The 15,178-nt window shown below is 39.9% G+C and overlaps 1 protein-coding gene across 1 annotated transcript; it reads right to left on the reverse strand.

The window, feature by feature from the left end:
• Positions 1 to 6,448: 6,448 nt before the first annotated feature.
• TIMM21 (translocase of inner mitochondrial membrane 21) lies at positions 6,449 to 14,991 on the reverse strand. Its single transcript, XM_014870919.2, has 6 exons — positions 14,350 to 14,991; positions 13,056 to 13,118; positions 12,859 to 12,956; positions 11,517 to 11,590; positions 9,646 to 9,751; positions 6,449 to 9,555 (listed from the first exon to the last, which is right to left on the reverse strand). The coding sequence occupies exons 1-6, from the start codon at positions 14,618 to 14,620 to the stop codon at positions 9,463 to 9,465; spliced, it is 705 nt and encodes a 234-aa protein (XP_014726405.1). The 5' UTR covers positions 14,621 to 14,991; the 3' UTR covers positions 6,449 to 9,462.
• Positions 14,992 to 15,178: the final 187 nt, after the last annotated feature.

Raw genomic sequence — 15,178 nt, forward strand, 5'->3', positions numbered from 1 at the left:
TACACTGAAGAAAAGCATTCAATCAAAGTGATGAAGTCCATAACTCCTACTTATGGGTAGCCCAAAGATCCTTCTCCAGGCTCCTCTTTCATAATACCCTGGAGTCGCCAGGTGCTGCTGTTGTGTGGCCTCTGGCACTGCTATGTGTGCTATGTGTGAAGGAAGCTGGGGAGGAAGAAGAAGTTCTACCAGCCCAGGGCTTCAGTTTCCTTAATTCAATCTGTTTTAGCTCTTCTTAGAAATTAAATAAATAAATAAACTTAATTGATTAAATTAATTAGATTAAAAACAAAAATTCTGAATGAGAATATCCAGGTAAAAGTATAAAGAAATTAAACTAATACAACTTAACATACCCTTTCATATGCATTTTCTTGAGGTTGCCTCCAGACACCTTACCTGATTCACATGTGGAGTTCAGGGAGGCTAAAGGCTGACATCTGCAGCTCCTTTCTTATAATTTACTTTTCTCTCTGTGTTGCCCACAGTCAGCAGATGTTAAATGAGTGTCCATTTCTCAACTCACTGCCTTAATTAAAACTGCCATCATTTGCCACTGAGGTACCGATTTTGGGAAAGTAATTGTATGATAGGAGGGTGGATACCCAGCAGGGAAAATGTTGCTTAATATGCAATATCATGAGGTTCTTTCTACCCTCAAAGACACAAAAATGAGGAGTTGTTTTATATTTGCAGCCAAACTACACCTGAGTAATTGCATAGGTAAAGAAATGAAAGAACAAAATACCAGAAAGGTCTCCCCAACAATAAAAGTATTTTCTAGTTGGTGAATAAAGTAGAGAGGGAAACAAAGGCTTAAGAGGGGATGGAACTTCAGTATCCAATATGGCACTGAGCAGCTTAGCCACCGGACTGTCCCGAGAAACATAGGGAGGATGGTGATGTGCCACTCAGGATTTTGTGACCACATCTTAGGGAGCACCTCCTGGGACTTCCTCACACAGTGCTGATGGGAAGCACCAAGCCAAACACCAAGCACACAGACTTCTAGATTGTTTTCAGGGATCAATATGAGAGAATTTTGCAAAACAAGTTATGTCATGGTGGGTATTTGCAGCTTCTGGGTCACAAGATAAGAAGCTCAGCCTAGAAGGAGGTTTTGCAGGGGGTGACTGTAAGGTAATTTTGTGATTAAGCTTATTCTTGGGTAGCTGATCCTGGACATACCCCATGCAAGGGAGGGCATGCTGGGGAACACACAAAAAGGGAAAACTGAAGAATGAATTAAAAAAAAATATCTACATGCTTTGCATGAATTTTCTTTGCGGTATGGGTTTGTCTTTGACACCAGTGCAGGTCAGTTACCCAGGTGTCTGTCACCAATTCCTTGGATTATGGAAGAAAATATTTATATTTTGGACTATGAGGCTACAGACTACTATTGTCAATTCTGTTTGTTTTTCAATGAGACATCAAAACTCTCTACAGATATTTATCATGAAGTGAGGAAAAGAGGTTGAAATTTGTTGCCTATGAATGTTGAGTGAAAGTACCGTGTTCATATCAAGCATTCATAAGCTCATTTTTAAACATTAACATATACTATATTCAGCATAAAATAGAGTTTACATTAGAAACTTCAGTCTTCATGACTTGAAAACAAAAGTGATGGGCCTGGAAATTTTGACAGCGCAGAGCCACAGCTATAGAGCCATAAATGAAGTGCTACAGGGAGCACTAGTCTGTAGGATGGGTTCTGAAAACTGATGAGCTGCAAAAATTGCTGAGTACAGAGAAAGCTATCTTGTTAAAAAATCTAATAATTAAAACAGAAAGGGAAATAACCACCTTTCTTTGCACTTTCCTTTTTGTTCTAAGGCTTTCCAGCCAAACGTTCTGGCAGTGCAAAGCTGCCATTCTTTGGTGTCTAGGAAGGTGGTGCTAAACTACAAATTATGGAAAAAGCTGTAGGAGCTGCACTCCCTGCCGCTAAAGGACTTGCTGATGGTTGTTGCCGTTTCTTAAAATTCAGAAAGACTTAAAGGAATGCTGTAGGAAGTCAAAAAAAGGAAGGTGAATAGGCTTAGGATACTATTGTTTATCATCTCCTAATGAAGTTCCCAGTTAGTGTTAGGAAAGCTCAATCCTTTCTGCAGCATCTCTTACTTTTGTCATGTGAGAATCAAGATCTGCTCTCAGCTTTGTGGTTTTTAGGCTGTTTATATTGTAGAGTGATGTATATGCTCCCACTCATAGCACACAGCGCTGTGGCTGGTCTTTGCATCATAAGAAAGCTGCATCCAGCTCAGAGAAATATATTTTATTCTTCATGGGCATAAAGAATTTCATACTGACCTCAAGTGATGGGTTTTGTTCTGCTATGCATAAAATTCTTTGATTTGCTGTTTTTTAACCTGAGTTGAAAAGTGAGCTTCTGCTTCTGGGCACGTTCTTTTTCAAGTTCAAAGACATTTTCAGTAAAAACAGAGATTAATTGCAGTGCAGGCATGTGGAATGTCCAGGAATGCTAAGCTTGGGCTACTAGGCACTTTGACCCTTCATTATCAATGAGAATATTACCAGTTTCCTATGAAAATTCCTATACAATAATGGATTTTTTTTGAGGAATGGCCTGAGAGAAAGGTTAATAGTGCTCGTTTCCTTAATGTTGTGACATATTATCAAACAATTTCTTTACTCATCAGTTTAATAGACAGAAGTGATGAGATCTTCTTCCAGGAAAAATGGTTTCAAGTACTGACTTAAAATGTGTTCAGAAATCAAGGATTTCTCAAAATGGATGCCTCTGGGTTCCTCAAATTAATTGTTTTGTTCTGAGGGCTCCTGCTCACCAGGCTGTCTGCAGTTTCAGTTCCTTACCTGATTCTAAAAACATTTGGGACAGGTGATTATTATAGCAGAGAGAAAGACATAAATAGTCACTCCTGGTCCACAGAAGAGAAGGGTGATAGAATTTATCATAGAATCAGTATTTTCGGAGTGCCAGCTGTGTGCTCATTACTCAATTGTGTGATGAAAAAGATATCTGTATCATTACTAACACGTCCTTATTTCTACTAAGTAAATTATTTCAGTGTGAAAGTGTGATTTGCACATAACCCTGTATAAAGCAGTGGTAATGTACAGGCAGTTCCAAATATACTCATGTTATTTCTCGTCTTTAAAATCCCAGTGAGATCTGCATGGAGTTGCTGCAGAAAACATGGCCTGAAGGGCATGTGTGGTATGCAGAGGTCTAAAAGACCAGCCCACAGTTGTCCTCTAGCAAACAGCCTCTTATTCTCTGAGAAGAGATGAATTAGAGACAAGAACCATCCCTGGGGCTCCAAGACTGAGAAGAATGTATTTTTAGAAAGCCATCAGATGTCTGCCATTTGAAAGCCAGAGACTCCCACGAGCAGGACACCAGCTGGCACAGCAGCAGAACCCTTTGTAAAAGTCATCACAACGACCTCAACAAGGATGTGTATGTGCTGGTTGCTCCTGAACTATGTGGCAAGGGACAGCAATGTAACCACATCCAAATGGGCACATAGCAGAGTATTTAATGCTCTCACACAGCAGGTTTGCTCACTGGTTACAGCATTACCTGGTACATGATCATAGAAGTGTGATAAATCTAAAAACATTGACTTCAGTCCATGGAATACATATTGTTTTCTTGATGCTTCATTTTTTAAAGTATTAGTTTTTCCCCTTGATTTTGTGTATGCATTGATATTTATGTTGTGGTGGATAGTTATTTTGGAGACATTATGCAGGAACACTTTGTTTTAGAAGCACAGAGCTTGTCCTCCATGAAAAGGAAGTCCCTATGTCACATCCCTGTGTGAGCAGTATGTGAGCAGTACAGCATGATGGCTACAGCCTGTGGGTAAATGGGGCTGACTGTGACACTGATAGCTGCTTTAGGATTAATACTTCCCACATGAAAAATGCATGTTTTTTACAAATGGACAAAAGCCATGTTCACATACTTCCACTTCTAATTCCATCCCAAAGGCTGACAACCACAAGCAAAGCAGGACGACTTTACTGGCTTTTACCATTAGAATGCAGGATGGCTTATCAAGAAGGAACTGACAGATTCACTCAGTACAGAAGAGATTAGAATTGACTGGTTGTAATCTTGGCACAAGTCGCATCCTTTTGCTTATCTGATTTCTTCATAATTCACCTTGAAGTATTTGCCACTGAGAGATGTCTGGAGCTTTTGTACCTGTCAGTCCTCAAAGGTCTGGATGGAGTGCTGGATATAGTTTAAAATGAAGGTGTCAATTGGACCCACCACCCAGAATTCAAGACTTTTTTGTTCATGTGGCTTAGAAATGCTCTCAGGAACAACCCTGGAGACCAGCTCTGCAACATGACTTGGTCAGTAATGGGAGGTGTCTGTTTTGGAGTGGCCCTAGAAGCTGTTTTTTTTTTTTTTTTTTTGTTACCTGAAAAGCTTTCAAGATGAAGTCAAGAACATAAATACATACACATATGTAGATAGGCATTATTTTGTCTACATAATATATATGGTCCAAATTATATATTTATAGTGGTTTTATGCATAGGTCTATATATGTATACGGGCAATGAAGGTGAAGGGTTTAGAAAATGTCTTACGATGACAAGTTGAGGGAGATCAGCTTTTATTCTGCTAAATTAAGTAGAGGTAAAAAGAGACATGCAGACACAGAAGTTAAGCACAGTACTTTGAAGGAAAAGAGAAATATATGCAGACGCTGGCAGGACTCCCCCCCCAAAAAAGGTGTTAAAAGAGAAATTAAAGGAAAATAAGTGTGAAAAATAAAAAAAAAAAAAGCACAGCAGGACATTTTTCACGGATGTTTTCAGGGAAAAATAGTTGTGGCTTATTACGAGCCTTTTATGCTCAAGGCAATTGATAGAAAGCTGATGTTTTAAATCTTGAGACGTCTCAGTTATTTTTCTCCACCAGTGTCAGACCCCTGAATGCGGTGGCTTTGCAGCCACACAGAGGAGGGGGAGGCATCTGTAACTCATCAGGTATCACACCAAAAAGCAACTGGTGGCAGATTTGCACTTCAACATTGGGATTTGTCTCCATTTTATTAAAACATTGGATAATGCATGGCCCCAGACAGCGTACAAAACAGTAATTCACTTCCAGCTTCTCTACCGAGGTTGTAGGACTAATGAAGCTAATCACATCTCAGGGAATATAGCCATGATTTAGTACATGTATAACTGTAATAAAATGTTGTTATGGCTGAGATTGTTATGTTTTTAATGGAAAAAAGAAGAATTAGGATTGAAATTGAAAAACAACCCAGTTCCCATAAAAGGTAAAAATGTGATTGGATAAAAGGTTAATAGAGGTAATTGTGGGGAGTAATACAAGACAGCAACTCATGCTAGAGAAGATAATTGTGATTCTGATAAAGGGGAATTGTAATCAAATAGAGGTTGGATAAACACGATTATCCTGAAAAGCTTTCCCATCACAGTATCGGGAGGTTTAAAGATGCGGAAGCAGACGCCCGTACGTGATCTGGAAGTAGAGACACCACTGCTGCCAGCCCAGCTGGGAGCTCACCACTGCGGCACGCTGCCCACGCTGCTGCTCTGCCCACCCAAAGGCAATAAAATTGAGCTATTTTGAAGTTTAGTTCACCTGCAACACTAACTGGCAAGTGATCTTCCTGTCTTGCTCTCAACTCCCAAGATTTCTCATTTCTGCTGGTCCCCATTTCCACCCCCATCCTGCTGTGGGGGGAGCAGCCCTGGGTGCTGGCCAAGGTAGATCTGCTGCAGGACGGCTGTGGGCTGGAGCAGGTGAGGGCATCCCTCCCATACTATGCTTTTTCCAGAACTGATAGAATTTTTTTTTTACACAGGTATTACAATGAAATGCAGTAGTTTGATACTGAGCCCTGAGAGACAAACAGAGGCATTCCACACTGATCTGTTTTACTGAAATGGGTATTTGTGCTTAATATTTTTATTTGCTGAGTTACAAATGTTCCACAATAACCTATATGAGATGAAGGGAATCAAATACAGCATATTATTCCAAGGAAAACCGGAAGAATTCCAAAAAGCTTTTTTGTTTTTGTTTCTTTCTTTCCTTTAAACTGTGAAACATTTTTACTATATTTTCAGCTTTTAACTATATATCATTAAAAAAATATATATATACTGAATTTGAATACAGGATGGTATTATTCACATTTTTCTGTCATTCCTATAGATCATTTTACATAACACATACAGAATAAAAAACCCTGAGAATTTACTAAGAAAAACTATCAAATACTTCTGCTGTTCAATTATTTATAGTACTGTTTGGATTTACTGTGTATCATAAAGATACACATTCCCAGATGCCTAAGGAAAATTTCTACCGGAGTTCTATTATTCCCAATTTGGAGCAAAAGAACATCACTCTAGGGACTAAGCCTTCCCCACCCACCCCCCCCCAAAAAAAAGAGGAAGATATTTTTCCTTTCAAATTTATTTTTCCAGTGCCAACTGTATTCCAGATCTTCAAGCAGACTTCACAACCCCATATACACAGACCAGTTATGAATCCTTACTGTCACCTTTAAGCTTGTCCCTTCAAACTTTTTTCCTTTAAATTTTCTCCCCAGTCTTGGTGCTCGCCTTATGTATTTCTGTCAGTTTAAAACTTGCAGTGAATCCTAAAAGTGGGCTTGGACTCAAAATGCATCCTCAACATTTTTTGGGCATAATCTGCAACACGTTAGGTTGCTGACAATATACATATTGGAATAATCTCACAAGTATTAGAGTGGATAGCACTCGTTGTGATAGTGAATGAAACTGAGAGCAAAGTGAATTGACGTTACTTGTGGAAACTCCCAGCACATTTTCTTTGGCTTTTTATCTCTGCAGCTGGCACGTGATGCAGTAATTGTCTTACATTCCTATCTTCTCTGCTTGCTGAGTTTGTTGTAAGTTTCTTGTATCAGACATGCATTTATTTGCAACCATTTCTAAGATCATGACTTTATTGCCTAAATCAGTTGCTGAAACTTGAATTCTGTACAGGAAATATTTAGGTATCAAGGTAATTTTTAAACTCAGTCATGCACAACACTATCTTTACTTCCCAGTCTGCAACTACACTTTCTTTGCAAGAGCTCCCGTTTATTGAAGCTTACTGAAAGAGTAATATTTTTTTATTTTTCATATATTTTAAAGTTTTTACTGAGTTCATTTCCTGGAGGGATATTACTTTTTGTCACTATGCAGCAAGTATACACAGGACCTAGAATCAGACACAGGTCATAGAGATGATACAGTAACACTATTCCCACAAACCACCTCTAAGGATACTGGCTGCCTATGTTGCATACACAGGTTTTGGCATCTGCAAAAATGAATGTAGAGATCAAAAAGTTAAGACCAAGTTGTACACCTAACTAAAACACGTTTTGAATAGTCTGCCACACACTGTTTCTCAAAAAACAACCTTTCACTGGTGAGTGACAAATTTTCACTTCCTAATCAAACTGAACTCTGGAAAATGTGTTTAATTTCTACAAAAATGCCATTCCTTTGACTTGGCTCTGACTTGCTAGCAGTGATTTTTTCCCAGTGCTTTAGTAACAATAACATGACACTTTTACTTCGGAAAGTAACTGGCACATGCTGTAATTTTGCGTTTTCCCAAGAGAAAAAAAAAAAAAAAAAAAAAAGCAACAGCTTTCAAAAGGAAAACAGTGAAATGGCTACTGCTCGTGTTTGCCAACAACTGAAGGTAAACCTTTCAGTTACTTTGCTGTCTCCCCAGCCTAACATGAGGAACACTGAGCTCCCTGCCACGGAGAAGGATCTCTGCATGACTTACTGGTAGTGCAATGATCCAGGGACAGCTCCATAAGGAAAACTGAGGCTAACACTCTTCAGAATTACAAAAGGGGTATTCTAAAACTTTGTATTTAAACTCCGTGAATGCAGATGTCTCCCCCTCCAGTGCAAACTACCACCAGGAAAGGTGATACTGCACAAGTGATCAATGTTCTCTATTTCAGATCTCTTGTTCAACTAATTTTCACCTACTTTTGATTAAGGTGTCTCCATATACATGTTTACATGAAACAGAATTTAAGATCTTGTAAGCATGGGTGCCAGCCCATAAAGAGAACTTCAGCCTCAGGAGGAATATGGAAAGAAGTAATCAGTTCCCATAAGATTTCTATTAGCAAAAAAAGTTCAACTTTTTTTCCTGCAGAAAATCTACATTCCTATAAAACTTCAATACTCCTGAAGTTTCAAAGGGCTTAAATAATCTTGCTGGTAGTATGTATCCAGCTATACAAAGTTGATAAACCAAGCTATGAAGTTTTTTTTCTTCACTGATGACATGTTTCTAGAAAAAGGATTCCAAAAAGCTTTCCTCTAGTGAGATTGGAAAGCATTTGAGCCTTGTATTTGTCATTTGTTCAAATTAAGAACAATAATACATCTAAGATCAGATAAAGGTGGATTTCTTCTGCTACTTTTTCATCTTCATTTTATCAAGCATCTCAGAGTTTTCACAACACAAGAGAAGTGATGACCTTTGCAGCTGTGTCCCCCATTCACGAAACATACAGAAGGATCCTGGTAAATCTGCTTAGCTAGCCAGGTGATGCAGGTAATAAAAGAAATAATGTGGAACACTTCATGGATGAAAGACACGCCCTGATAAACACCACACGTGTATTTATCACATGTAGATGCAGACAAGGTGGGAAAGAGAGAAGTTGAAATGGAATATTGTGGTTTTCAAAACATTTTGAAGGTAATGTCCAACGCAAATCCCCCCAACACAGCTTTAGGCCATGTCCTCCTGTCCTGTCACTAACTGCCTGGAGAAAAGGGCAACCCCCTCCTTGCTACAACCACGTGGAACAGCATGGGAAACACTGGAAAGAGCAGATGGTAGTGATGTTCTGTTTGCTGGTAATTTATTTAGAAGACACCAATATTGAAGTCGTTATCTTCAGTTGTTTGTCATAGGTGTGTGTCTCCACCATTCCTACCCTTATACGCCTAGGTATCTTTTGCATCACTAACATTCTTATTCTACCTTACCTATAAAGATATCCAAAATGAATACAGTTACACTACCCCTTTCTTTATTGCAGTGGTAGTGGGAAATCCAAGCCAAGGAAGACAAAAAATTCGCCATTCAAACCTAAAACCTTGGAAAACCTAGGTTTTGGGTGTGCAGAAGTATTATCCAGCATTAAAATGTTTATTAGGAGGCATCATTTTCCTATGTCGAGAATATCTGCCATGATAGTTCTGCTCTATTTCATTGGTTTCACTTTAAATCCCGTATCTGTTATTATCAAGAGTCCTTAGTGGAGGCCCTGAGAGGCTACTTCCTGTAGCACAGCCCTGAAGCTGTGAGACACAATTGGCAACACCACACAATTCATGTGTAGACTGGCTACAACATTATCCAATGTGAGATAAGGCAGCAGCTTTCATCGTGGGCTATCTGTTGTCCTCTATGACAATGGTTCTTCTTGGATATGTCTCAACATCCACAAATATGTAGCGAACCTCAAATCTTCCTGTTTCAAGATTCTGGAAAGAAAAAAAAATCAGTGTTTTTTTCTCTTTGGTAGTTTAAATTCAAGATTAAGCTTGTCAGGGGTATCAAGCAATTGTACATACCTCTTTGACTTCCACATGGACTGTTCCCTGTTTCCCTGATTCAGTGCCCTCAATATAGAACTTCAAACGCATATGTTTCAGTCCGTCCTTTACGTATTCAATGTGACTAAAAACAGCAACACAAAACAAAAACCCAACCACCCAGCAAGAACACAGATTATATACTAGTTAAGACTTCAAATTTAAACTTACTTAGAGGAGTTGCTTACTTATTTTGTAAGAAAGTGTATTCCAGTGGTCCTTATGCTACCTTGGGTTCCTTCTCTACTGCTCCTCTCAAGCTTTACTGTGAGTGCCTAAGGACTAGTGGAGTTAGAAGAGCTAATTAGCTGCTGAGGATTAAGACAAGAAAAGCTTAAACGTCCTCACCCCAGTCCTGCCCTCAAAACTGAAAAGCGATCCACTGCTGAAAACTATGGAAACTCCTTGTATTTATCCTAAAAAAACTCCACATTTAGAGCCTGACATCTAGAAAGGGACCCCACATCACCAAGACCTCCAGAGTTTTTTTAGGCACTTTAAGTTACCAAGCCAAAACACACACAGCATGTTTTTCCAAATTAATTATTAGGCTGGTTAAACCACAAACATTAAAACAAACAGTTTACTACATGCTTTACTTGCTTTGGTAATAATTTTGTTCTGCTGAAATTGTGTAACTTTGGCAGTGATATGAGATCTCCAACCTAAATGCTGGTATTTAGACTGTAGTTGGGTTATGCTCAAGTATTAAATAAACAGCACATCACTTTCAAAGTAACCACTTTGGGAAACTAATGATCCCATGAGAACTCTGGTGCCAGTTTATGTTTCCTACTGAAATTATTAACAGCTGTTTAGTAACAATTTCCTATTTCCATCAGTCATGCCCAGGTACACACTGTGAAATAAACTTCTTATACAGTTTAAAGTGACATGACGGTGTAGAGAGAGCAAATATGAAGAACCTTACTGCAGTAAATTTACATTTAAGGTGTTCATATGCAAAAAAACCTTGTAAATTTTTGAGACGTTTAAGATAATTTTTATACTGCAGATGTAAACTCTACCATCTTACACAGCTCTCAGCTCAAGAATTTATTTAAAATACTAGGCATTCAAAATGATGGAAATTAAATAGTAGGAAAGCTGATTCATAGTAGATCTACTTGTTTACAGACAGCTGCTCAAAATGTTTATGCACATCAATTTCATTTAGCAGCTTCACTTTAAACATTTTTTCACAAAGTCTGGCGAAGAGATAAAGCTTCAACCAGTAAAAGCCACTTTCCTCAGACAAAATAAAAAAATCTCAATTTAATGGTTCAGTTTGTGTCTGGACTTATGCATTTCATACTATACGAAACCTCATTAAATATATTCCTGCCAAATAACTCAATAAAGGCAAAGCAGGGAGGACTTCGGTTTTGTAAGAAATAGTTCTGTTGTTTCTTTCAAAAGGAAATAAACAGACACACACATAAAAAGTTTAGGTGGTAGATGCTCTGTTAAATAAACAGTAGAGATGTTGCCTCAAGTACCAAAAAGCATTCTGAATATCAGCTCAGTATAGTCTCAGACTGTAAACTTCTGTCACATTACTGCTCCTCCCATGCGAGCCTAGGCCACTGCACTTTTCAGACTCATCCTATTTTTTGGAGAATTCTGTGTCTACCACGATGACCACTGTTTTGAGGTAGTTAGAACTGGCATTTATGCATTTATACATGCATTATATTGCATGTACACTGTACTTAGTGGTATAAGAGGGGTACTGCAAAAAACTTCTATGTTCAATCAACAGCGACAGGATATGTCACATACAGTTCATCACTCTAGAACTAACTTGTGATCCAAAAATATCTTCCCTGTGGAAAAACACCAAAGGGTACCTGACATGCTGTCGTCTTCCTCTTCTTGTTGCCTCTCCATAACCTTTGATAGAGTCACCAAAAACAGCAATTATCTACAAGAGAAAAGAGGTTTGAGCTGTCAGAAGGGATCACACACAAATGGGTATTCCAGTATCAGCTCACGCCTCTGCTGTCAATGTATCTTCTTGTAACAAAATGCCCCTGGTGAATCTAACGTGTCAAAAATAGAAGTGTTTATGAAAGAAAACAGTTTAAGGAAAACTCCTCTGTATCCCAGTCTTTTTTTTTACAGTCTCGTATTACATGTCCAAAATAAATCCTATTGATATCTTCCATTTGTACTGTTCTCTGAGACAAGGACATGTAAACTGACATTTAAAAAGAAAAAAGAGCACACAATATTACCTCATGTCTCCTCCAAGAGAATATATTTCAAAGTTTAAAATGCAAATGCATCCCCTTCATGTTATCTAAAAAACACTACTGAATAAGAAATTCAGTAATTTTTTTTCAGATCTATAAAGTCAGAGTAGATCAACTTAGTCTTCAACTTAGTTTAAATTTGGTTAGAAAGGGAGGTTAAGTTTTACTGTGTAAGTACCAGAAAGAAGCTTTAATTCTACAAACTTGTTCCAAAGCAGTCTTCATTTTTATTCGAGCAACAACTTGTCACTTCATTTCTAGGTTATCCTGAAAGGCATCTGTGACAACCTTGTTTAAAGGATGTTTTGTCTGAAGTAGTGTTTTTTAAAATCTAGTTTCACATTGATTTTTGTTTACACCTAGCTATGATGACTGTGTGATCCCATGAGCCTGTTTTCCTGTTAGCCAAAGGAGTGCTAATTGTGCTTCAAATGAAGAATTTAAATTCCTGGGTGTCAGTGCAGTGCTTCACAGAATCACAGAAGCATAGTGAAGTGTCACAATATCGTAAATGTGCTGAGAAAAGGCAGCAGGTTAGATCTACAGGGCTCAGTGGTACCAGTTGCCTCTCTGACCTGCAGAATTCAAGTGCTACATTTAGCAGGCACTCAGGTAAGTCCAAAGACTTTCTGTGCAGTGACACAAGCACAGTCTGAAGGGCAGACAGTATTTCCATCAGTTTTTGTACTGTCGCACACTCACTTGGCTTCTAGCAGGCTAGCTCACACATTGTGCTCAATGCCGGCACTAACTTGTCCTAATGGAGGCTCTGCTCTGGAGCTGACCCACTTCACGCCAGCTAAAAGCATCGCAGAACTTCTAAAGCACCACATGGGTCCTCACTTAGCTTGTAATATTCCTTACACGAAGTTTTGACTTGAAGAGAGGCAGTAACTACTGAGAAACACAAACTTATGACTAAAGTTCAAAAACCAACCTCAGGGTGAGATCTGCATTTCTCCAAGGCATCTCCATAGATCTTATTTGGACTAGAAGAAGAGAATAGCTCTTTAAAAATCACATAGAACAAACCACCTGTAACGGAAACAACAGCAGATGGAATGAAAACTTATCAAACCAGACAGCATTAATGAAAAGTGTCTTCTGATGAAGAAAGTAATTGAAAAAAATAACCTGTAACACCAATTCCAACCAGCACCACAATAAAATAGGTAAAGTCTCTTCCAGCTTCTTTCACTGAAATTAAACAGAAAACAACACATAAGTTACAACCTTGGATAGTAACACTTGTATTGCTTTCTTAAACAAATGCTCTTCTGTTCGTCTGTAGCTCAAATAACATTTTAGCAGAAGAAAAAATTCCAGTAATAGTTTCCATAATGCCTCACTGCTGTAAAAGAGATCACGGAAAACACGTCTTATATTGTACAGGGAATGTTTACATCTCTGTGTTAAGCCTTATTACTTTCTGTTTGCCAGATGTTTTCAAGGTCCAAAGTAGCAATTACTGCTACTTTTTGGGTACATGAGAGCTGGATTTTTAAAGAACTAATGAGGTATTGAGCACTACAGTATTCATGCTATCACCTAAACCCACAATCACTGCAATCCTTATGCAAAGAAAAAAAAGTAAAAATAAAAAAGTGAAAGCTTCTAAGTTGCACACACTGAAAAGAACTGATTTTATGAATCAGGAATCAATGGAACAATAAAAAGGGGAATATCAGACCTCTTAATATGTTAATATTAAAATACATATTAACATAATTAACAGCTGTTTGTCTGATTGGTTTTTATCTTTCAATTTTGATCTATAGTACAAGTGTCAGTATACACTGCATAATAAGTCATATGAGATTCTCTGTTTCAAAACACTTGAATACTTGGAAAGAGACTATCTCTTAGTGATAAAGTGTGCATTTCAGTGGAGTACAAGTTATGGAGGACACGTTAAGAAATATTTCTCCTGCAGTCTTCTAATCAGTTGAAGGTGTTTTTCATAAGTCATTTTAGAGTACTTAAATTATCTGAGACTAATTATGTAGTAATTACTTTTCACTGAAGTGAATGAGACCAACTAAAGTGAAGGCAATCCATAAAGAAACTACCATCACATGTAGAGAGCTTCAACAATTTAGTTAGAGGTGAACTTATTTCAACAGCCCTAAAGACAGGCTGCATGTGATAGGATTTTCTTCTGAAAAGGAAAACAAGAGGCTATTACATTTTGTGCCTGATAATTACTAAAATCAACAGGCTGTTTAGAAGTCACATAATTTGTTCCGATTGTGCAATGCATACACAGAAATGCAAGAACTGCTCCAAACAATACGACGTGAAAACAAACCGGCTTGGTCTGTTGGGACTTTTTTTTTCTAGATACTTGATGTTTGGAATTACAAAACTTTAGCTGCAGAAGGAACCATCTCCAGCCCTTCTAAGCAGCACACAGCATCCTCCACCTTACCTTTCTGAGCCGCCGACACCAGCGTTTCCTCGTTCAGCGCCCTTTGCACGGACACATCTTTGCTATCCCCGCCAGGTTTTGCAGCTTTCAGCCCTCCCGCCCGCGTCCCGATGCTCTGGCGGGCGACCGTGAGCAGCAGCGGGGGCTGGTGCCGCCACCTCAGGCAGGAGCAGGACCCGGTGCCGGAGCCCAGGGGCGCCCACCCCCGAGTGGCGAGCAGCCAGCCCCGCCCGAGGGAGGCGGGCAGTGTCCGGGGCAGCATGCCGGGCATGGCTCCCGCCGCCCTCGCAGGGCCACGGCCGGGGCAGGCGAGCCGAGCGGAGAGTTCGTGCCGCTCGCCACCGCTCTCCCGGGGAACCCTCGTGAAAGTGCCCGGGCAGCCTCCCGCGCCGAGCGGCCGCTGCCCCAGCTCCGGAGCACACCTAGACCTTCACCGCCGGCGGCCGCTGCTGGCCGCTGCCCCGGCGGAAATGTTTGGGACGGCGGAGCAGAGAGCGGCGGGTCCTGGGAGCAGTAGTTTGAGCGGGCTCCCTCTCCCGCCCGCCGCCGGGAGCGGCTCCCAGCGAGGCCACTACAGCGCCCGCCATGCCCAGCGCCGCCGCAGCCACAGCCACAGCCCGCCCTCCGCGGGAGGGACCCGCGGCTCGTTTCGCGGGGTGGGCTGCTGGCGGCGCCTGTGGTGCTGCTCACCCTTTTAAAGATATATTTTCATACATGGTTTTCTTGGCTTTACACACGAATATGTCTTAAAGCGATGCAGTTGATGTTTCCACGGATGGAGATGGCTAGAGGGATCTGGATAGGCTAAATCGATAGACCGAGATCGACG

Source organism: Sturnus vulgaris, chromosome 1 (assembly GCF_052056855.1).
Source record: "Sturnus vulgaris isolate bStuVul1 chromosome 1, bStuVul1.hap1, whole genome shotgun sequence".
NCBI classification, from domain to species: Eukaryota; Metazoa; Chordata; class Aves; order Passeriformes; family Sturnidae; genus Sturnus; species Sturnus vulgaris.

Excerpts from the sequence above, each read along its gene's own strand:
- TIMM21 (XM_014870919.2), bottom strand. The coding sequence starts at position 14,620 with ATGCCCGGCATGCTGCCCCGGACACTGCCCGCCTCCCTCGGGCGGGGC. Across the intron at positions 13,119-14,349 it reads GGTGTCGGCGGCTCAGAAAG|TGAAAGAAGCTGGAAGAGAC; the intron begins GTAAGGTGGAGG and ends GTTTAATTTCAG. Across the intron at positions 12,957-13,055 it reads GGTTGGAATTGGTGTTACAG|GTGGTTTGTTCTATGTGATT; the intron begins GTTATTTTTTTC and ends TTTCCGTTACAG.